The sequence below is a fragment of the Oryx dammah genome, unplaced genomic scaffold (assembly GCF_014754425.2).
Source record: "Oryx dammah isolate SB20612 unplaced genomic scaffold, SCBI_Odam_1.1 HiC_scaffold_29, whole genome shotgun sequence".
Classification (NCBI taxonomy): domain Eukaryota; kingdom Metazoa; phylum Chordata; class Mammalia; order Artiodactyla; family Bovidae; genus Oryx; species Oryx dammah.
In genome coordinates this window covers 83,005,076-83,028,214 of record NW_024070213.1, presented here as the reverse complement: position 1 = coordinate 83,028,214, position 23,139 = coordinate 83,005,076, and the positions used below count along the sequence as shown (strand labels likewise).

Genomic DNA, 23,139 nt, shown 5'->3' with positions numbered 1-23,139 from the left:
AGTAGGAAACATGACACAGAGCTAAGGCAAACGTGTTTCAACAAAAAAAGACCCAGAAATAATAAAAGTAATAAAGAAAGTGAAGTCCCTCAGGCATGTCCGACTCTTTGCGAGCCCGTGGTCTGTCGCTCACCAGGCTCCTCTGTCCATGGGATTCTCTAGGCAAGAATACTGGAGTGGGTTGCCATTTCCTTCTCCAGGGGATCTTCCCAACTCAGGGGTCGAATCCAGGTCTCCCGCATTGCAGGCAGATGTTTTAATCTCTGAACCACCAGGGAAGCCCCCCAAAATAATAAAACTAGAAGATAAAAACTTTCAAACAACTATTATTAAATATGTTCAACAATGTAAAGGAAAATATGAAGATAATTAAGGGAAATATGGGACAATATAAAAAAGTCAAATGGAATTTTGCTGTAAAAACATCTGAAATAAAAAAATATGATTAGATGGGCTTAATTAGAAAACAGAAAATAAAAACATAATAGAAACTATCCACAATGAAGTACACAGAACAGAGCCACAGTGGCTTGTAGAACAGTTCCTAAAAGGGAGGAGGAGAAATAAAAAAAATTGAACAAATAATTGCAAAAACATTCCAAATTTCATGAAAAAAAGAAGTTAAATAAACCCAAGCAAAAATAATAATCCTAAATGTACATGCCACTAATAATTAGAGTTCAAAATACACGAAGCAAAAACTGACAGAACCGACAGGAGATACAAACACTGACAGGGCATACAAATAGTTGACGATTTCCACACTCAACTCTCAAGAAATCATAGAACAATTATATAGAAAAACAGCAATGATACAGAAATATTGAACAACACTGTCAACACTCTGTATTTGTTATCAACAAATATTACATCCAAAAAACATTCCATTCAAGTATGCATAAGACATCCACCAGAAAGACTATAGGCTGAACTATAAAACAAGTCTTGATTAAAAAAGAATGAAATCATATGGGATGTTCTCTGACAAAGTGGAATGCAGTTAAAAAGCAGTAATAATAATAACAGTAAATGATAATAATAAAAGGTAGTTTGAAAACAGAAATAAAACATTTCTATATAACTCATGAGTCAAAGAAGAAATCACAAGGGAAATAAACTAAATGATAATGACAACATAAAATTGTGGGAAAATATTTAAAGTTGTTTATAGAGGGTATTGATAGCTTTATATACTGATACAAGACAAGATAAATAATCTAAAATCAATGGTCTAAGATTCTATTTAAGAAACCTGAAAAAACAACACTGCACAACAAAAATTGTATGTAAATAAAAAATAAGGTAAGTACTCATTTATTAAATTGTTGTTACTATTAGTCACTAAAATTAGTAAGGGTTAAAATATCACTAATATGATCAACAAGAAAACAGAATAAGTGTATATAAAATCTAAATGGGCACAATAGTAAAAAATAAACAATACTCAGTCCAATCAATTCAAAAAAAGTAAGAAAGGAGGACAGAAAAGAAAACCAAACAAGACATTAGAAACCTATTCAGAACATGGTAAATTTAAACATAATTATGTATCAAAATTATACTCAAAGTAGATGGAATAAGTACACCAATTTGAAATCAAAGTTTTTCCAACTAAGAGGTAAAAGGTCCAGTGGAAGTGCCAGTTACTCAGTTGTATCCGACTCTTTGTGACCCACATGGACTGTAGCCTGCCAGGCTCCTCTGTCCATGGAATTCTCCAGGCAAGAATACTGGAGTGGGTAGTCATTCCCTTCACCGGGCAATCTTCCCGACCCAGGGATCAAACTCAGGTCTCCCATATTGAAGGCAGATATTTACTGTCTTAGCCACCAGGGAAGCCAAAAAAAAAAAAAAAAAGCCCAAATACATGTTATTTACCAAGAAACTGATCTAAAATATAAACATAAAAGAGGTTGAATATAAAATAAGAACATATAAATATCAACTAAAAGGAAGCTGATACACACACACACATTTATATATAGTTATATTAATATCTGATGCTAAAGCTGAAGCTCCAATATTTTGGCCACCTGATGCAAACAGCCAATTCACTGGAAAAGATTCTGATGTTGGGAAAGATTGAGAGCAAGAGGATAAAGGGGTGACAGAGGATAAGATGGTTGGGTGGCATCACTGACTCAATGGACATGAGTCTGAGCAAACTCAAGGAGATAGTGAAAGACAGGGAACCCTGGCGTGCTGCACTTCATGGAGTCGCAGACAGTCAGACATGACTTGAGGACTGAACAACATCAGACCAAAAAAGAAAGGGAAAAAAAGGAAAAAGGAGACTTAACTGTAAAAATGTGTCCAATTAACCATTAATTTATAATATGTCCAATTAACCAGAAGGATGTAACAGCTAGTGTGCACTAAATAACCCATTCTCAAAATGTGAAAATACTATCTTTATAGAACTATAAGGATAAAGAAATACATCCTCAACCAAAATGGGTGCTTTTAACACATTTCTCTTCATAAATGAAGAAATAAACAAGTGAAACAGTTAGTATTGGTGTGGAAATACAAATATCATGATTGTGTTACCATAATCAAAAAGAGGTTGTTGTTGAGTTGCTAGGTCATGTTTGACTCTTTGCGACACCATGGACTGCAGCACGTGAGGCCTCACTGTTCTTCACCATCTCCTGAAGTTTGCTCAAACTCATGTCCATTAAGTCAGTGATGCTAACTAATCATCTCACCCTCTTCCACTCCTCTCCTCTTGCCATCAATTTTCCCAATATCAGGGTCTTTTCCAATGAATGGGCTCTTCACATCAAGTGGCCACAGAACTGGAGCTTCAGTTTCAACATCAGACCTTCCAATGAATATTCCGGGTTGATTTCCTTTAGGATTGACTGGTTTGATCTCCTTGCTGTCCACAGGACTCTCAAGAGTCTTCCTCAGCACCACAATTTGAAAGCATCAATTTTGTGGCATTCAGCCTTCTTTATGGTCCAATTCTCACATCTGTACATGACTACTGGAAAAACCATGTCCTTGACTATATGACCTTTCTCAGTAAGCAAAGTAATGTCTTTGGTTTTTAATATACTGGGTAGGTTTGTCATAGCTTTTCTTCCAAGAAGTAAGCATCTTTTAATTTCACAGCTGCAGTCACCATCTGCAGTGATTTTGGAACCCAAGAAAATAAAATCTGACACTGCCTCCAGTTTCTTCCCCTTCTACTTGCCATGAAGTGATAGGATTGGATGCTATGATCTTCATTTTTTGAATGCTGAATTTTAAGCCAGCTTTTTCATTCTCCTCTTTCATCTTCATCAAGAGGCTCTTTAATTTCTCTTTACTTTCTGCCATTAGAGTGGTATCATCTATATATTTGATGTTGTTATTTCTCCCAGCAATCTTGATTCCAGCTTGTGATTCATTCAACCTGGAATTTCACATGATGTACTCTGCATATAAGTTAAGTAAGCAGGATGATGATATACAGCCTTGTCATATTCCATTCCCAAGGTTCATACATCCATGAACCTTGCCCTACTAGTTCAACAGTTTTGATTTGAAACAGTCAACTGTTCTACGTCTGGTTCTAACTGTTGCTTCCTGACCTGCATATAGGTTTTTCAGTAGACAGGTAAGGTGGTCTGGTACTACTATCTCTTTAAGAATTTTCCACAATCAAACTGGGTGCTTTTAACATATTTATCTTCATAAATGAAGAAATAAACAGATGAAACAGACAGTATTGCCCTGGAAATATAAATATCCAATGCTGTTGCCATAATTCAAAAAGATACATGTACCCCAATGTTCACTGGAGCAGCATTTACAATAGCAAAGACATGGAAGCAACCTAAATGTCCATTGACAGAGGAATGCATAAATATATGGTGTATATATATATATATATATACACACAATGGGATATTTACTGAGCCATAAAGAATGAAATGTCATTTGCAGCAACATAGTTGGACCTAGAGATTATCATACCAAGTGAAGTAAGTCAGACAAAGACATATCATATGATATTGTTTATATGTGGTATCTTTAAAAAAAAGGTGCAAACGAACATATTTACAAAATAGAAAGAGAGTCACAAATGTAGAAAACAAACTTATGGCTACCAAAGTTGCAAGCAGGGTGGAGGGGATAAATTAGGAGACTGGGATTAACATATACACGCTATTATTATGTATTTTGATGAAATATATAATTAATAAGGACCTACTGAAAAGCAAAGAGAATTCTACTCAATATTCTGTAATAACCTATGAGAAAAGAATGTAAAAAAGAATGGATACATGTATACATAAAAATGACTCACTCAACTATTCACCTGAAACTAACACAACACTGTAAATCAACTACACTCCAATAAAAAAAAAATTTTTTTTTAATGATTAACTGTATTGGCTTAAGTGACTTATGTAGACACTTGCACCTAACAACTTCAGAATACAGGTCATACCTTGAAGATATTGCAGGTTCAGTTTCAGACCACCACAATAAACTAAATATCATAATAAAGCAAGTCAACCCAAACAAACATTTTGGTTTCCCAGTGCCTATAATATTTATGTTTATACTCTACTATAGTCTATTAAGTGTGCAATAGCATTATGCTCAAAAAAAGTGCCAGTCAGTTCAGTCGCTCACTTGTGTCCAACTCTTTGCAACCCCATGGACTGCAGCATGCCAGGCCTCCCTGTCCATCACCAACTCCCAGAGTTTACCCAAACTCAGGTCCATTGAGTCGGTGACGCCATCCAACCATCTCATCCTCTTGGCCCCTTCTCCTCCCGCCTTTGATCTTTCCCAGTATCAGGGTCTTTTCCAATGAGTCAGTTCTTCGCATCAGGTGGCCAAAGAATTGGGAGTTTTCAGCTTCAGCATCAGTCCTTCCAATAAATATTCAGGACTGATTTCCTTTAGGATGGACTGGTTGGATCTCCTCTGATTAGGAAATAATGCTAAAAAACAAAAAGCTAACCATCATCTGAACCTTCAGTAAGTCACAGTAGCAAAATCAAAGATGATACATTACCAAAACTACTATAATAGTGGATTGGCAAAAAGGCCCTTCAGTTTTTAAGTAAAAATAAAAAACATACTTTTCATTTTTACCATGAACTTTATTGAACAACGTATTTACCATTTTGTTCTACTAAATTCTGTCACTTTTCAGGTAATTGCATAATTGCATCGTCTGAAAACTTTCTCTTTTTTGAGCAAAGAACTGTTCCAGGTGCCTTTTATAGTCTTCGAGGAAACTTTTTCCCATTGGAGAAATTTTTTCCATTAAGGGAATCTGTAAAGATGGAAATAACTGGAAATCCAAAGGTGCAATGTCTGATGAATATGGCAGATGAATTAATGTCCTAGCCCAGCTATCACAGGTTTTGCCTGGTCATCAAAGAAACACATGTTCTTGCATTATCCAGATGGAAGATTATGTGTTTTCTGTTGATTAATATGGACACTTTTTGTGAAGTGCTGCTTTCTGTTGGTCTAATTGAGTAGTACTTGTTGGAATTAATAGTTTGGTTTTCCAGAAGGAACCAATAATAGAGGTCTCCCTTCCAATCCCAGCATATACACAACATCACCTTCTCTGGATGAAGACCAGTCTTCCATGTGATTGGTGGTGGTTCATTTTGCTTTGCCCCATATTCTCTTCTGTTCCACATTATTTTGCCGTATTCACTTTTCATCACCTGTCACAATGTGCTTTAAAAATGGAATGTTTTCATTATGTTTAAGCAGAGAATCACATCCAGAAATATGGTCAAGAAGATTTTATTCACTTAACTAATGAAAATAACCAAGCTGGTGCAAATGACTTTAAAGGCTTGTTTTAGATCTTTTGAATATGTTGGCTATTTCCTGCATGGTATAACACTGACTCAGACAAGGCAATGGCACCCCACTCCAGTACTCTTGCCTGGAAAATCCCATGGACAGAGGAGCCTGGTGGGCTGCCATCTATGGGATCGCTAAGAGTCGGACACGACTTAACGACTTCACTTTCACTTTTCACTTTCATGCATTGGAGACAACCCACTCCAGTGTTCTTGCCTGGAGAATTCCAGGGATGGGGGACCCTGGTAGGCTGCCGTCTATGGGGTCGCACAGAGTTGGACACAACTGAAGTGACTTAGCAGCAGCAGCCGCATAACACTGACTGTTCTCAATTAATGTCTTGATTTGATCGCTATCAACTTCAAATGGTTTACCCAACTGAGGAGCATCACCCAGTGAGAAATCTGTAGCAGAAAACTTCATGAACCACTTCTAACATGTTCAGTTAGTCATAGCACCTTCTCCATACATTGCACAAATCTTTTTTTGTGTTTCTGTTGCATTTTTACCTTTCCTGAAATAATAAAGCATCATATGCCAAAAATGTTGGTTTTCTCTTCCATCTTCAATATTAAAATGGCTATACAAAAATTCACCAGTTTTGTTAAGCTTTTTTTAATCCATGCCAATATGACAGCTGTCACAGCACAATCTACCAAAATTGTTTCAAATAAAGTTAAAGACAACTAAGCACTACGAAGGCCATTGTACAGAAAAAACCAAAATGAACCTTTTAGCAAACCCAATAAGAAAAAAAATAATTAAAAAGTTTAAAATAATGAGAGAATTATCAAAATGGGCACAGACACATGAAATGAACATATGTTGTTGGAAAAAATGGCATTGATAAACTTATTCAACACAGGGTTGCCACAAACCTTCAAGGTGTAAAAATTTATCTGCAAAGTACAATGATAAATGCTAAGCTACAAAGTAATGGGTGAAAATATTTCAAAGATTAAAAACTAAGCACAACAGTCTCTCTAAACATACTGAAATTCAGTTAGATATTAGTAAAAAAAAAAGGAAATTAGGAAGTTTTTCATATGTTTTTGGAAATTGAGAAAATTCCCATCTAAATAATCCATTTTCTTAAAGAGAAAAACATAATGGACATTAGAAGATATTTTTAAATGAGTTATAACAATGATATGAAATTATCAATATTGGAAGCACAAAGTTAAAGTGTGCTAGGATGGAATTTTATGAATTTAAATATATATATTAGAAAAAATAGAAACAAAAATCAGTAACTCCAAGCACCAGCTCAAGAAATTAGAAAAAGTGAAAAGAATTAAACCCAAAGAATACAGTATGTAGAATAAAATACTAGAAATTAATGAAAATATATAACAGATGTGATCGTTTATCTTCAACATATTTATGTCTTCTTGATTTCATGTGATTAGTGATTATACTGACAACTCTATTCCTCACTGTGATTGCATGTGTTACTTTAATATACTTTTTTTGCACATGTTTATTGACCAGTTTTCTAGAGTTAAAGCAATTATCTGCCTAACTTCAATCAAGAGGTGATGGGGTAATACAGAACTCTGGGTTAGCTTGTTAAGTTGGGAATTAAAAAGGCAAGTCTATATCATGGTGAGAAATTTGAAGGTTTAATACCCTCAAAGAAAGGGAGACAAAAGGGACTGTTTTGAGGTTTGAGTTAAAAACAATCCATAATGTATTTCACCACTAGCCTGCTTCACAATTCCCATGACTTTGTTTTCACTATCAGAGTAATCAGAAAAATCTCCAATAAAAAAATCAATATAAAGTCATTCTGATCAGTATTTTAAGTGACTGGCAAAAGCAACAGAGAAAGGAAAAAATACTTTCCAGCCAATCTGTACAAAAATCCTCCATAAATAAGTCTGCTGAAATTTATAAAGCAACGTTAGAAAAACACAAAGGAATAATTCACCATCAACCAGAGTTAGTAGAATCGGAGTCACAGGAGGCTTAGATATTAGCACTATCAAGTATGTGTTTGTATATATACAGATTTGAGAATTTCTAGAAATTAAAACATAGTCACTATAATTAAACTTAACAAAAAAAATCAAGTGGCATATTACACAGCTGAAGAATGATTAAGTAAACTGAAAAATAATCTTAAGGAAATTACCCAAACTGCTACTTAAGTCTGAGTATCCTCAGATTTATTGCTTGTTACAGATTTATCTTTCTCAGAAATCAATATAGGATAAAATGAAAACTTCATTTGTTTATTAGCTATTCTAAAATATTTTTTACTCAGCCTAATCACAGTTCTTATATAAAAATAAGTAACTGACCTTTGGCCTTTGGCTACATATAAAGCAACGTTTCAGTATTTAAATTTATATGAATTACCTTAACAAAATCTCTATCAGTCTTCTCCTTCCATTCCTCTCCAAATACAGTAGAAAAGGATCCTAAAGCTAAAAGAACAAATAGCATATTCAGTAATATGAAATTACTTCTTTCACTTAGTTCCTGAATAGATAGGTTTGGAAAAACAGTAAAAATACACCTTAAGATACCTTGTTCATTAAAAATTGCTTCATAATAAATGATAGAAAGTCATGATAATTTCTCTTGAAATACAGTTTTTTAAATTATAGAATTTAAAGAAAGTTTTTGTCACACTCTAAAAACACACAACTGGCTTTCATAATACACAGACAATAATAATTATTCTGCATTAGTTTTGATTTGTAGAAGAAAAAGTATTAAAAAGTCAAACTGATGCTATTACTATTAGGTTCCCAAACTTTTAATCTTAAATATTCATTTCAAAGATAATTATATAATTTATATTTGAAATATTAATGGGCAAGGCACTCTTTAGGAAAATATCTTTAGATAACATTCTAAGCCATATAGCTGATTTATATTTCTTGATAAAGATGTTTTAGGAGGAAAGTCAAACCATCTATTTTCAAAAGCTTCTTCTTAATAACACACTACCCCCGCCTCTCACAACAAAGGTTGACGTATACAGATACATGTTATGCCTTTTTTTTTTAATCTCTATGTTGCTAACTCACTTTGTCAGCGATGGGACTAAACACTAAAGTCATATAATACAAATTTCTACACTGTGACACAATAGGCATCACCCCTTAAAAATCAGGTAAGTACTTCCATCAACTATCATAATTATCTACATTCTATAATGAAAGCTACTGGTTTTCAAATGAAGAAGAAAACTACATAGAGGCAAATGTTAACAGAAAAACTAGCTTTATGAATTTGATTCTTCAAAAAAATAAAAGTAAGCCTTCTTAATGGATGTGTTAATAACAAGGATAACATATGGATGTATTTTCTGTTGTAAAAGATTTACTGAATGTTTGTAGTCTTATCACACCTTTAATTACAGATGTAATATTTACTTAATATTGTGTGTGTTAGTCACTCAGTCATGTCCTACTCATTGAGACCCCATGGACTGTAGCCTGCCAGGTTCCACTGTCCATGGAATTCTCCAAGCAAGAATACTGGAGTGGGTTGCCATTCCCTTCCCCAGGGGATCTTCCCGACCCAGGAATTGAACCTGGGTCTCCTGCATTACAGGCAGATTGTCTACCATCTGAGCCACCAGGGAAGCCAAGTAATATTTACTTACTATTGAGTTGAAATAAAATTTGTAAATACTTAGGTAAGAATAAGACTTTTCATTAAAAAAATATTAAAAAGGGTGAGGAATGGAAACAGTTTAACATTATAATGATATTAGAATCATAACATAATATAAAGGGTAGATGTGAAGTTTTTAATAAATAAATTTAACTACAGTGACCTAAAGAAGAGTTTCATCAAATGTATACATACATAGCAGCTAAATCAGAAAAATAAAGTCCATACACTTCTAAAGAAAGACAAGATTTTATTTGTCCTGAAGAAAATCGTACAAAGAAAAATTCCATGGGAAAAGAATACTGAATGCAAATATAAGATGGAAAAATTAAATTTTTGTCACATGGAATTTTTATTATACTTCTTCAAACACATATCATGTAAAAACATCCCACACATTCAAAAGAAGTGGTATTTATATTTTCTCTCAATTAAAATTCTATGCCTAAAAAAATTCAAAACCTCTTAAGAGCCTAATGAAATATATATATAATCATACATACCCTTAATATTTTCATAATGTAAGACCACTGTTTTAATAGTGTATGGTCTTCATAAAGTCCCTATATACTCTGGAACTCTAAATTCTGACTACTGAAATAAAAGAAACATTCCTCAAATAGCATTTGCTAATATTAATTATTAATGATTGCTACACTACATAATAATTTAGTCTGAGATTTTAAAACGTGATAAAGAATGTCACACTTCAATGCATTAAAACTGGTAAACTCAGTTTATCATGTATATACAAACGAAGTCCTTATCCAATGATTAAATGGTAAGAATTCACCAAAATTATTATGGTCTGAGAATATTTATTCTTTTTAAAGACTTCATTTTAAGATTTCTAAAAATGAACCAATTTTAAACTCCATTCTGTATTAAATGCTGTAAAATGTCTTTAAAAGATCAAGATGAAATATTAGGAAGCAAAGAACATAAAAGTGAGGTGGAAATCCACGAAAGTTAGATCTTCACAGTTACAATACAAGCTGATTAAGTGCTGATCTTTGTTCCTCCTCCATGTAACAAAAAATAGTTTCAGAAGTTTAAGAAGCTAATTTCAATTTAGTTTAATTTCAAAATGTCTTCATATAAAATAAATAATGTCAGATTTTAAGGAATCCTACTTAGGGAATTCCCTGGCAGTCCAGTGGTTAGGACTCTGTTCTCACTGCTGAGGGACCTGGGTTCAACCCCTGGTTGGAGAACTGAGAACCCATAACCTGCGTGACACAGCCAACAACAACAAGAAAAATGGAATCCTATTTAGATAATCCCAAATAAAAGCATGCTTGAAAACTACAGAAAAATTAACTCATTTGCAAACATGCTGCTATTTAAAGACAAAACCAAAAATACTCATATACCTATGAAATATTACAAGAAATTCTTAGACTATTCTATATAATTTCCTATATGATAAAATAATTGCAAAATGTACCAATACCTTAATCTATTAATAGAATAAACTTCTGGCAAAAGAAGTTACAATGGTGTTGGGGTAGAAGGAAGACTGAGAAGCAAGAATAAACTTTCTATCAATAACATTCAACTGACATAGGTATTTTAAAAGGAGAAATTATGAGCAGGAAAAAGTTTCAAAATCTATTTTTTAAAGTCCTATTAAACTACAATTACAGAATTGTGCAATTTGGTCTGAAGAGTAATCCAGATTTGAGATAATTTCACAGAAAACAAAGAACCTGATCTATAAAAACCTACGACTAGAAAATCTTACAAGTAAAACTATGAAATATTTGATAATCCTTATTTTGATTATTATGCAGCAAATTTTCAAGTGCATTGACCTAAATTATTTAGTTAAAAATTTTAACTATACACCTGCAGAAAGAGACATCAGAAAATAATTTCTTACAGGTCTAGTTTTCTCTATCAGAAGTTTGTATCAAACAATCTCAAATCAATAAACCCACATTTATTCTAAGAAAAATGCAGCATTTTAATTTCGAAAGCTCTAATGAGGTTAAATATCTAATCTATTCAAATATATAAGGTTAAAAAAATCCAGACATTATTTTAAATGATACATTTAATATAATAAAAGCAAATTAAGAATGCTATTATATTGACTAATAATACTTTTTTTCCTTAAAAACCTTTCAAAAAAATCTAAACATCTTTAACAGAATGATTATATAATACATTAAGCCTAAAACTTACTGTCGTCAAACACCCCGGCATTAGCAAGTAATAATGTGATGATTTTAGGGTCTTTTTCAAGTTGCATGACATGTTTGCTTTCATTTGACAGGAGAGTGCATACATTAATAGCAAAGTCCACTTCATTTGGGAGTCCAGACAATAGTGAAAGCACCAGTTTATTATAATCATTTGGCGAATTGAAGTCCATAGATAGCCCATAACTTTGACGGAGATAATCTGACAAAGACAAAAAACAACATTGTTATAAGTATATCAAGGACTAGAGATCATTTTGGTTAGTATCTTCTAAATACAAGATAGAAGTTTGCTTTCTTTTATAAAATATAAACTGAGTAGAAGTTTAGAGTCCAATTTTTGAAATCGTGAAAATTACACTCCTCAAAAAGTATTAAAATACAAGAAATATATATATTCTCTTTGATATCACTGCCAAACTATTGTATCATTATTTTATTTATTCTTGCATTTCAAGGAACTTTTCCTGATTTTTTAAGTACTATAAGCCAGAAAGCCTGTTTCCTTTGAAATTTTTAACAACATCATGTTTCAAAACACATTGCCTACCTTCTTTACCCAGTTTTGGGAGGATTATTACTTTTTCAGGAAGATTTTTTTGACATTTAACTAAAATGTAAAGTTCATGCTTTCAGTTCTACAGTTCTAGGAGTTCTGAAAGTCTTTTAACCACAACTGCAATGGAGATAAGGGAGTATTTCTATCATCCCAAAAAAGCTTCTTTATGCTCCTTAGTAGTTGATCTGTCCCCCTTTATCCATAAACAACCAGTGATCTACTTCATTTCAAAATGCCAAATAAACAGAATCACACAATACTTATATTTTTGTTCTGATTTATTTTCATTTAGCAAAATGATGTTGAGGTTGATACACATTTTAATGTATGTATCAGTAACTGCTTCTTTTTTATTGCTATGGGTTGTATGTCTTTATTGTTATATTACGGCTATAACACAATTTGTTTATCCACTCCCTAGCTGAAGAACATCTGGACTGTTTCCAGTTTTTAGCACTTCTGAATACAGTTGCTAATAACATTCACATACAGGACTTAGTGCAGACATACTTCTTCACATCTCTTGGATTGCTCGGTCATACAAAATGTATGTTTAACTTTGTAAGAAACTGTAAAAGTTTTCCAAAGTAGCTGTAATATCTTGTCTTTCCATCAGGGATGCATGAAAGTTCTTGGTGCTTGGGCGCATCCGTGTCAGCACTTGGTAGTCAGTTTAAAATATTCTGAATATTAGCCACTTATCTAATATTTGTTTTGTAAATATCTTCTTCCAGATTGTGAGTGATTTCCCTCTTCATTTTCTCAACAATGTCTTCAAAGAGCAGAAGGTTTAATTTTGATGAAGTCTGATTTATAAATTTTTACCTTTACAGTTCAAACTTTCATGTTCTAACAAATCTTTTCCTAACTAAAATTTTATGTAGGAGAATTGAAACATTTTTAAAACTTTGAAGATAGGGAAGATAGGATTACAGAAAACTAATATATAATCATAATATATATATTAGAAAATGTTGTATTTTTATAATTACTGACTCTAAACTGGTATAATTTAGGCCTTGGCAGCTATGTCCTGAGACATACACCCCTAATACATTTATCATATAAAGATCTAACTAGTGTAATGGGAAAAGGAAAGAAACAAGAATTAGAAAACTGCTACACAAAACATTTCAGAAAAATATGGATTTGAAAAAAAATCTTTTAAGAATGTCACTAAATGGAATGCAAATAGGAATCTATTGTCACAACATTCCACAGAAGAAAATCATGTAGGTAAGAAACTTCATTTCCCAATAGATATTTGAAGAGATACCTCTTCAATATTAAAATGTTCTAGGAATTTCTCCATTAAGTATCACAATACAGTTATAAATGAATTGACATAGATTCTTTATAATATTTAAGATTGAATAACAATACATTGTTCATGTCTTATAATCTTGAAAAATTAAATTTCTCATATATAACATAAATATCTTGGGAAAATGTAATGTAACTTCTGTGAACATAGAAATACATTTTGTTATTTATTGCACACTGGAACTGATCATGAGATGCCAAGTTTCAGCAATACTTAAGTCTTTAGATTCCACAAAATTTTCAGGCAAATTTCCAACAGAAATAAAAATCTGGAACCCATAATTCAACATCTGTCACAGTCTTGTTGTGCTTTCAATATGATCTTGGAATTGGTCTGTTTGCTACTGAAGAATAACAGATGCCACCATATACTCAATTCAATACATCCTTACATGAATGACTTTGCCAAAAGACATCTCCAATTAAAATAAAATGAATTAATATGATAATTATGAAAAGTCCTTTAACTGTATGATGTTTGGTAAAGATTCCTTCTTAGGAATCTAATATAAGAGAAATGCTTACAAGATTTTAAAAGCCTCCCTTCCCATCCCCAAGGAGGTATGTTTGAATAGGTACAATTTTATAATAGGAATGAGATTGGGAATTTTCAATGTTCTTCACACAATGTCTATACAGACACATCACTGCTGACAAATTTAACTGAATCTGAGATAATCAGTTTAGAGGAAAGGGAGAATTGTTCCTGGAATGTTGTTTATATTACAGATATCATACAGTACATTCTTTCCAGTGATACTGGCAGTGATTGTTGTAGTTCAAGTATCTGTAAGAATACAGGACATGTAAAGGAAAATCTTTGCTCAAAAATTAATACAACTGATAAAATCAAAATAATAAATCTTCCTGTATAAAGCTTTTCCAAATTTAAGTAACAAAAATGTAAATGGATAGTGTGCTTGGCCTCCTTTGGCCAAAATGATTGAATTCGATTAGATGATCGCTAAAATCCTAGCTAGCTCTTAAATTCTACAGTACTATTAATTTCAATGTGTTTCTCATGTGTCAGTTTCACCTTTCAGAATTTTTCTACTAAAGATATTGCAAACAAATTAAAAATTTTTAATTTAGAAATTAATTTTTTAATTTTAAAGGGAAAGAAGATGAACAAAAAGTTCCCAGTACGATTCTGCAGAACTGACTATATCCAAATCAATATCAAGGAAGAAAAAACAAAGAAGAAAACCAAAAGATTAGGTCCTCATGGCAAAAAAAAATATGCACAATTATGCAAATAAATGACAAAATCACCATATTTTGATGCCAAAGTTTAATAATTCTAAAATTCAAAGCAAAATGTACCTAATAACATTTTTGGCTGCTTAAAGTCACTGGGCAAAAGGAGTCAATAGCCTTATAAAATTTTCATTCCATATTCTATCAATGTACAATATTCTGACAGTTATGAGTAGAATTGTACTTCATACTAAATGCCAATTTAAATTTATCATATTACCTTTCAAAGTATTGTTTTAGAATAGCTTTTTTATTTTTATTTTATTTTATTTTTTTAGTTTTCTGGTTGACTGACTGTTATCAGAAATAGAATAGCTTTTTTAAATGTAAGCATCTCTCGATAAATACATGTATCCAAATACATCAATCCAAACCTATACAAATCTTTTAAATGTTCTAACTAAAATATCCTAAGGCTTTTAACCTACCACTATGTAATTCTACTTTGGTGTTTATTTAAATACGCACACACATACACACTGACAGCTATGAAGCTTACTATATTTCCTTAATGGCATTTGAAAAGAATCACTGATGAAGGATTTGTTTTATATATTGATAGTCATGTTGATTTTTAGAACACTGTCATAATGTTGCTATGGCTCCTTCTGGGATAATAAAAAGCACCTTCAAATTCATAAATGCTGCCCTGAACACTACCTCTTTTCAGTATGAATTAGATATACTGTAGTCTGATGTTCCCAGGTAATTTCTAATAAGTCCCCAATCCTGATTCTGTCAAACATGCTACATATGTTATATAACTGCTCAGATTCTCCTTAAAACAACAAAAAGCACGCATATGACAGCATATCAGAAAGGAGTTAGTTATTATAACACCAGATTAAGAATTCTATCATTCCTTTAAAAATTGCATAGCTCTAGCAATGACTTTCAATAGACTTCTGAAATACCAGAAATAGCTTCTTTCTTGAAGTAAATCATGCTTAAATCAGGAAAGGGGGGGTGGGGGGAGATCCAGAAAAAAATTTCATTTTAAACTAGATCTAATATTGAAATGGGTTAGTTTGAGAAGTGTAATAGACACCAAGCTCTATTTAACCTATAAGAATAGATAGTTCTGTTGTTGCTATAATGTAGCAGTGACACAGAGATACAGAATGGTCTTAAAGGTTACAGTATCAGGTCTCATTCAGTGTAGGAACAGCCTCTATAACATCCTTGAATTAGATAATGGTCATTAGCTCTTCCTAAAAATGGGAAGCGTATTACCTAACAAACCACCTCATTTTATTTAATCAGCTTAAACAGTAAGCAAGATCTTTTACATGATGACTTAAAATGTTCTCCTTTAACAATGGTTCCCAAGGTAGTAACTTCTCATTAAAAATAAAGGTAGATTTGGTTTGCACTCACCACTGCTACAACCCCTCCCCCAAGCCTCAGTTATACAAAATCATCAGATGAAGTCTCTTCTACTGGAAATCACAGATTCTAGGAGATTCTGTTTCCTCAGCTATTACTGATTGGGAAAAAAATAGGGTCAAACTCAACATAGAGGAAACTTGAAAATAGACCATGAAAAGTTTAAATCAGTGATACTAGCACAAATGAGAGAGCTTAACCCTAATGACCACCTAAAAGATCGGTATTAGTACCAAAGAAGAATAATAAAGATCAAGATATCTGTATATTTTTATAAAGACTATCCTCTTGAAAAAGGTATTATCTCCTCTTTTTCAGGCCAAATATTGGTGAATAAAGAAAAGACCTGCTTATCTCTTCAGAGCTCTCTTCCTAGTCATCACCTTCTGGAGCCACAAACACTGGAAATCTCATCAACTCTGCCTCGAGAACCTCTTCATTAGACTCTCAACCTGACTATTTCCAACTTGAGTCTTGTTCTTTTTTAGCTGCAGATTCCTTTATAACCATTATAAGAATGACTTGAATGAAAAAAATCTTAAGTCCCTGGTACCATGGCAGGAAAACAGTTGAAACATAGTAAGAAACATTTCTGAGAAATTCTGGTGCTGGGAATGCCAGGAATTGTAGAAAATTTAGTAGATGCTATGAGTATTTTTTGGCTTCCTTAATTCTAACAGGACATTCCTCTTTTCGTTTTAGTGACAATTTAGTCAAAAAAAAAAAAAATTTCACTGGAAAATGTATGTATATTTGTAACTCTAAAAATTCCTGCAACTAAAGTCTTCTATGTAGGCTATGACAGACAGGGTCCTTATACCAGTGACATGCTGATTTCTAGAAGCAGTATTAACCCAGGGCTTTCAGTATTTTCATGTGCAAAGTAAGGGACCACTTCAATTCACAGGATGATTTCTATTCTAACTCAAAACTGTGTACCTGTGCCTTTTTCATTTTCCAGTGATATTTACCTGACACACTGTGTTGCTGGTAATTGTAGGAAGATGGAATTGCACCAATAGGAAGCTGTGGTTTGGGATTGCCTGGTGGTACCTCATCATCATCCTCCCCAAAATGATGAACTTTCTCGTACTTTTCTAGGTAACTGAAATAGAAAAACAGCATAGCAGAGATTTAAAAATAGATTCATGTTGTATATTTTAACTCCTACCACATAGATCTGTTTTCTTTTTCTAGAGGCCCTAAATTTAAAAATAATAATAATATTAACAAGATACCACAAACTTCTTATATTAGTGGAAGAGTCACTTCAGCAGTAATATTGGAGACAAACTCAATGCAATAGTTCTAAAAGTTGTTTTAAATGCCTAGAAAAGACCATACTACTGTACAAATAAACATAAAAGTAAAGACTATCAAAGGACAACTACATGTAGATAAATGACAGCACATTTTATTTACTGATTAAAACAAGTTATACATGGTCATTGTAACAAAATGTTAAAGTGAGAAGAGTCCCTGGCCTCCCCATCTCACTGATCACATGTGCCTTCAGTACATTTTTTGTGCATATTTTAACAACATGTTTTAGAAATCCTGCAGGTCAATACATATAGTACTACCTCAGTCATTTCTAACAGCTGTATAATATATGCTCTGATTGATATATCATAATTTTAACTAGATCGCTAGTGTTGTATTTAGTTGTGTTCAGTTTTGTTTTTTTGCTATTACAGGCCATGCCGCAATAAGCTTAATCTCAGCAGCTGTTTGAATATTTTCCTCTCCATAGACAGTGGAAATTGTATGATCACTTTAAACAGGAAATACGACCAAATTCTCACTCAAAAGTGATTTGCCCAAAACATTTTGACCAACTTATAAGATTGTTCCTGTGTTTCTCACAATATCACCATCACTGTGTATGGTCAATCTTCTTAAAATTAATTAGAATTAAATATCCATATTTATAATCTATCATCACCTACCAGTTTATAATAAGATTCCCACAAGAAAGATTTTTAAATAGGGAAGCAACTGGTCAAACCCCTGTCAAACACAATACTGTACCTAATGAACTTGTTACTATACTTCGTAAGAAGCAAGCTGAAAAATACCATAGTGAAGTTCTAGATGTGATCATTTTATAGGTCAGTCTTTCCATCATTCCTGAACCAGTCAGATATTAAGTCCATTAGTCACTATTTAAAAACCCTTTGCTTTTATAGTTAACAGACAGCTGAGATGAGGGAGAGGGGTATCAATGATCTCAGAAGTATTGCTGTGTTTTTAGTAGCAAACCGTAACTTTCAAGGTAGGATGAATAAAAGTTGTAAATTTAGGTATAAAAACTAATAGCAAGGATACTCATAATTCTTCATTTTTCCCTTCTAGCTTTCCAAGGCACAATAATTCACATCTTGGAGACAAGAAAGGAAGTAAATTGTCCCTTTCAATTCCTTCTAAGTTCTCCATATAAGCTCAGCTTGAGCAAGGAACTCTTTCCTAACTGGTAGCTTGACAGCTAATGAACCCAATACTTTTCTCCACTGCCAGAGATACAAAAGCAGAGACATATGCCCACATATAATCCTTGAGCACTGAGGACAGTATACAGCTGCATACATTTCACCCTGATCCTATTGATGGACCCTAGCAGATAAAATTTACAGCCAAAGACTATAAATCAAAACAAAAATTTGATTAAAAAGAGACAGTCTCTCTCTAGTATAGATTCATGATAGACTTATGTATGAGTCATAAATCAAACCTATCCTTTTTGAATTTCTAATGCCAAAATCATCAAAAGAAGAGTCTACACAAATTTGAACACAAATAGCTGCTCAAAAATCATGTGACATTTTCTCCAAATGAGGGTTTAATCTACGTTACATGAAATATTGCAGGCAATAGTAGCAATAGAGATATTTTACAAAGTATATTCTTTCAGAATTGAGCTCACTGTGGAATGGTTAAAAGCAAGTTAAAGATAATTTTTCTTAACTAACATCATTTAAATAAAATCAAAATAACAATGAAAAAATAAAAATTTTAAATAAAAACCTTATACTAACAATATGTTTAAGATGCTCTTTATAAATCTGTTACTCATTATTAAGGGTATGTGCATGTGAAGCCACTGCAGTAGTGACACACTACTGCAGTTCTTATGGATTGTAGCCTGCCAGGCTCCTCTGTCCATGGGATTCCCCAGGCAACAATACTGGAGTGGGTTGCCATGCCCTTCTCCAGGGGATCTTCCCGATCCAGGGATAGACCCACATCTCTTACGTCTTCTGCAATGGTAGGCAGGTTCTTTACCTGGGAATTCCATAATTGAGCATAATAGATTTAAAACTTGGGGAGAAACCAACATTACCAGTAAAGAAAAACCATAAATACCTTTTTTTCCTTTCTGGAACACTCAAAATGGAGCAAAAGCAAAAATGGAGTGACTGAAACACCACAAGTACTAGTAATAAACAGTATATGCTATATACATAAACCCCTCTGTAATTCAAATTTTCATACAATTTTTAAAATATATGACTTCTGGTCCCTTGACTCTCTAACTCTATTCCTCCAAATAGATTCTTTACATAATTCCAATCTCCGGAAATTTATGGCTTAGGCAAATTGTTATAATTTTTGAAATTTTTATTTCCCTGGCTTGAGGGTCAGCACTCGTTCTCATTCATGACTAAACATTTCCAACTGAGACTCGACCTTTCATAGTTCAACAGATGGTCTGGCATCCAGTTCTGATTCTTGTCTCTCTCAATTATTAAGCATAAAGTCCTTTTTTAGTTTTCAAAGAGTTATACTTCTAAAAACTAAATTAATAGACAAGAGAAAGCAGCTAAAATACAAAGTTACATTTCAAAATCTAGGTCTTCAGATTTAATTCTCTAACATGACCCTGAGCTCATACACTGACAGATATACAGTGTTCACTCATTTAACTACAAAAATTAGACTACACATTTCTCTTTCTTCTCCAAGTCGATTACATTGCTTTGAATAGTTGATATATTTTCATCAAACAGGTATTTACAGACCTCCTTCAGTAATCTACCTCAAACATGACATATCTGACTCAAGACTAGTAAAATATTGAAATCCAGAAGGCAGTTACTCTCTCAACAGGTGACTCAGAAAACGAGGTTCCTTAGCTCAACATTAGGTACAGACAAGTGGGGTGAAATGCATCTTCTTTTTTCAGCTTGGCCCCAGTTTATTCTGTGGTGGATTCTATGCCATACATGACAGATTCAAAGGATGAAGGCAAATGTGAACATTTAGCATAAGAATTATTTTAAATGGCACTATTCAATGAAAAAGTTTAATATGTAGGACCAATACAGTGGGAGGAAGAGTCCTTTCAAGACAGCATCAAATAACATAGGCAGTAAAGTTATGAATGAAGAAAAATTTAACCTCCTGTAGTATCTTACAGATTAAGTACACAAAAAATTAGTTCACAGATTTAAATATAATCACCAATAAGACTGATTTATTAGATACACAATGATTTTCTTTTCAAATCTCCACAAAAATTATTAAACTAATCATATGCCAAGTCACATAGGAAACCACAATAAATTTGATTATATACTGTATAAGGCACATTCTCTAATTGCAATCAATTCAAAGAAATTTACCCCTTGGAAAATTAAAAATAACTTTATGATTTTATGTAAAAGTAGAGAAACTACTACAACAGTACCCATCAGCAGATATCAAAATTCACGGTAAAAAAAACAAAAGAAAAAATTCATGGTCAACCTTGTTTCATCTATAACACAATTACCAGCTTCACAACACTTTCCAGATTATTTTAAAGCAATTCCCAGGTATCTCATAACTTTATTTATAAATATTTTGGTATAATTCTTAAAAATTAAAAAATACATGTAATATTTATATAAAAATATATAATATTTATATAAAAGGTGTTTTTTTTAATTTTTATTTTTACTTTATTTTACTTTACAATACTGTATCGCTTTTGCCATACATTGACATGAGTCCGCCATGGGTGTACATGAGTTCCCAATCCTTAACCCCCCTCCCACCTCCCACCCCATATCATCTCTCTGGATCATCCCCGTGCACCAGCCCCAAGCAAAGTTTTTATATAAAACTTTTTGAAATGTTTTCGGAAAAGATGACAGTTCAAGGAATGCATATTAATCTTTCCTTAAATCCAATTGTAATGAACTTTAAAGAGTAAAAATTGAGGGATACTGCATAATTTCTAACTTAGAAAACTTTCAGAAATTCTGGTTCATTAAAAGCAACTTCAAGGATTTATAATATTAACTTGCAAAACAATTCTTGAAGAGAGTAAGATGTTCTAGTGGAAAGTAGAGGATATCTTAAGTCAAAACGCATAAAAAGGCAACTTCAATTGGGATTTCCTTTAGCCACTAAGGATCAATAAAATATGAGAGTGTGTCTGATAACGGGATCAGAATGACAACTGTTTAAGAAAAAGCAGAGTTGAACTCAGTGGCTGTCAAAAGAAGCAAAGTCCTTTAAACTTCACCTTGAAGCTTGTCAAAATGAACCCAAAGATCCAGGGATGTGGAGCATCTCTCAGAAGCACTAGCATGAAAAGACTGGTATCATCAGGAAATGGGACCTCTATTGATATGGCATATAAGTAACTTTCAAGATCAAACATCCTAGCACAAAAATCAAGAATACTGACTTGCAAACCAGCAAGGTAAGGAACAACATTTCTTTGCCCAGGATTATCCCTGCAAAGTGGACAATGAAAAAGTAGATTTGACAATGTAAAAGTCATCTCAGTAATGTAGATGGCATGCTTGAGAAATGGCTCCTTAAAGAGACGGAAAGGATGAAAACAGTGGGGTGGATAAAAATGAAACATGCATGATAAACAGGACGTCAAACATGGGGGAAAATAGTAGTCCTGAAGGAAAGACCAGAATACAGAAGCATTATCACTGAGATAAGAGAAAAATTTCTTTAGGTAAAAAATGCTTAACGGGTATATCATAAAGGTCCCTGGGGTGTCAGGGTGCAAGGATCATCAGGCAAAAATTAATGAAAAGAAAAAACACTCAGACATATATTGATGATATATGCAAGCTCCAAAGATAAAGACAATTCTAGAAATATCCAGAATTACCCTACTCCTTTGATTATTCTATTCTGTGTCTTATTTACATAGGAAGAGTAATCAAATGGGTTTATTCTCACAGTTAATATACAGGGAAATATGTTCTTGGGAATACCTCTACAACTGTTTAACAACCAAAGTAAAGTCAAGATTATTACTTTCCAAATAACGAGAGAGAAATAAACACATTAATGTATGTAATATGCAGAGAAAAGTAGAAGAGGAAGAATTTCTTGTGATGTAACAATTATATTCTTATTCATCTACCCTAGAGAAAAATGGAAACAAATCAAATATTCACAAATGATAGGATGAAGAAAAATACTGGGGCATATTCATATAGTGAAATATGATATGTTAGTGAAAATTGGTTAACTAACACAGATCAATGAAAATAGCCAACATCATTTCAGAATAATATTGATTTTATTCCATTTATATAAAGATCATAAGCAAAAAGTTAAATACTTTTTTAGCCATAGACAAGTAAGAGAAGAGAAAAGAAAAGCCAGATAATAATTATCACCCAAAAAATAAGCTAGGATTTATCCCTCAGGAGAGAAAGACAATAAAAAAACAAACATATGGTTTCAAAGTATTCAGCTGAATTCAGTTCTGTCGCTCAGTCATGTCCAACTCTTTGCGACCCCAGGAATTACAAAACGCCAGGCCTCCCTGTCCATCACCAACTCCCAGAGTTCACTCAGACTCAAGTCCATCGAGTCCGTGATGCCATCCAGCCATCTCATCCTCTGTCGTCCCCTTTTCCTCCTGCCCCCAATCCCTCCCAGCATCAGAGTCTTTTTCAATGAGTCAGCTCTTCGCATGAGGTGGCCACA

General features: G+C 33.0%; 1 protein-coding gene across 1 annotated transcript in view; it reads right to left on the bottom strand.

The window, feature by feature from the left end:
* ARID2 (AT-rich interaction domain 2) overlaps positions 1–23,139 on the bottom strand; it is a 202,103-nt gene that overhangs the window by 74,300 nt on the left and 104,664 nt on the right. Inside the window, exons 4-6 of the mRNA XM_040233815.1 lie at positions 17,163–17,296; positions 11,650–11,868; positions 8,194–8,261 (exon numbers count right to left, since the gene is read on the bottom strand). Coding sequence (XP_040089749.1) covers positions 8,194–8,261; positions 11,650–11,868; positions 17,163–17,296 — 421 coding nt within the window. The remainder of the gene's footprint in view (positions 1–8,193; positions 8,262–11,649; positions 11,869–17,162; positions 17,297–23,139) is intronic.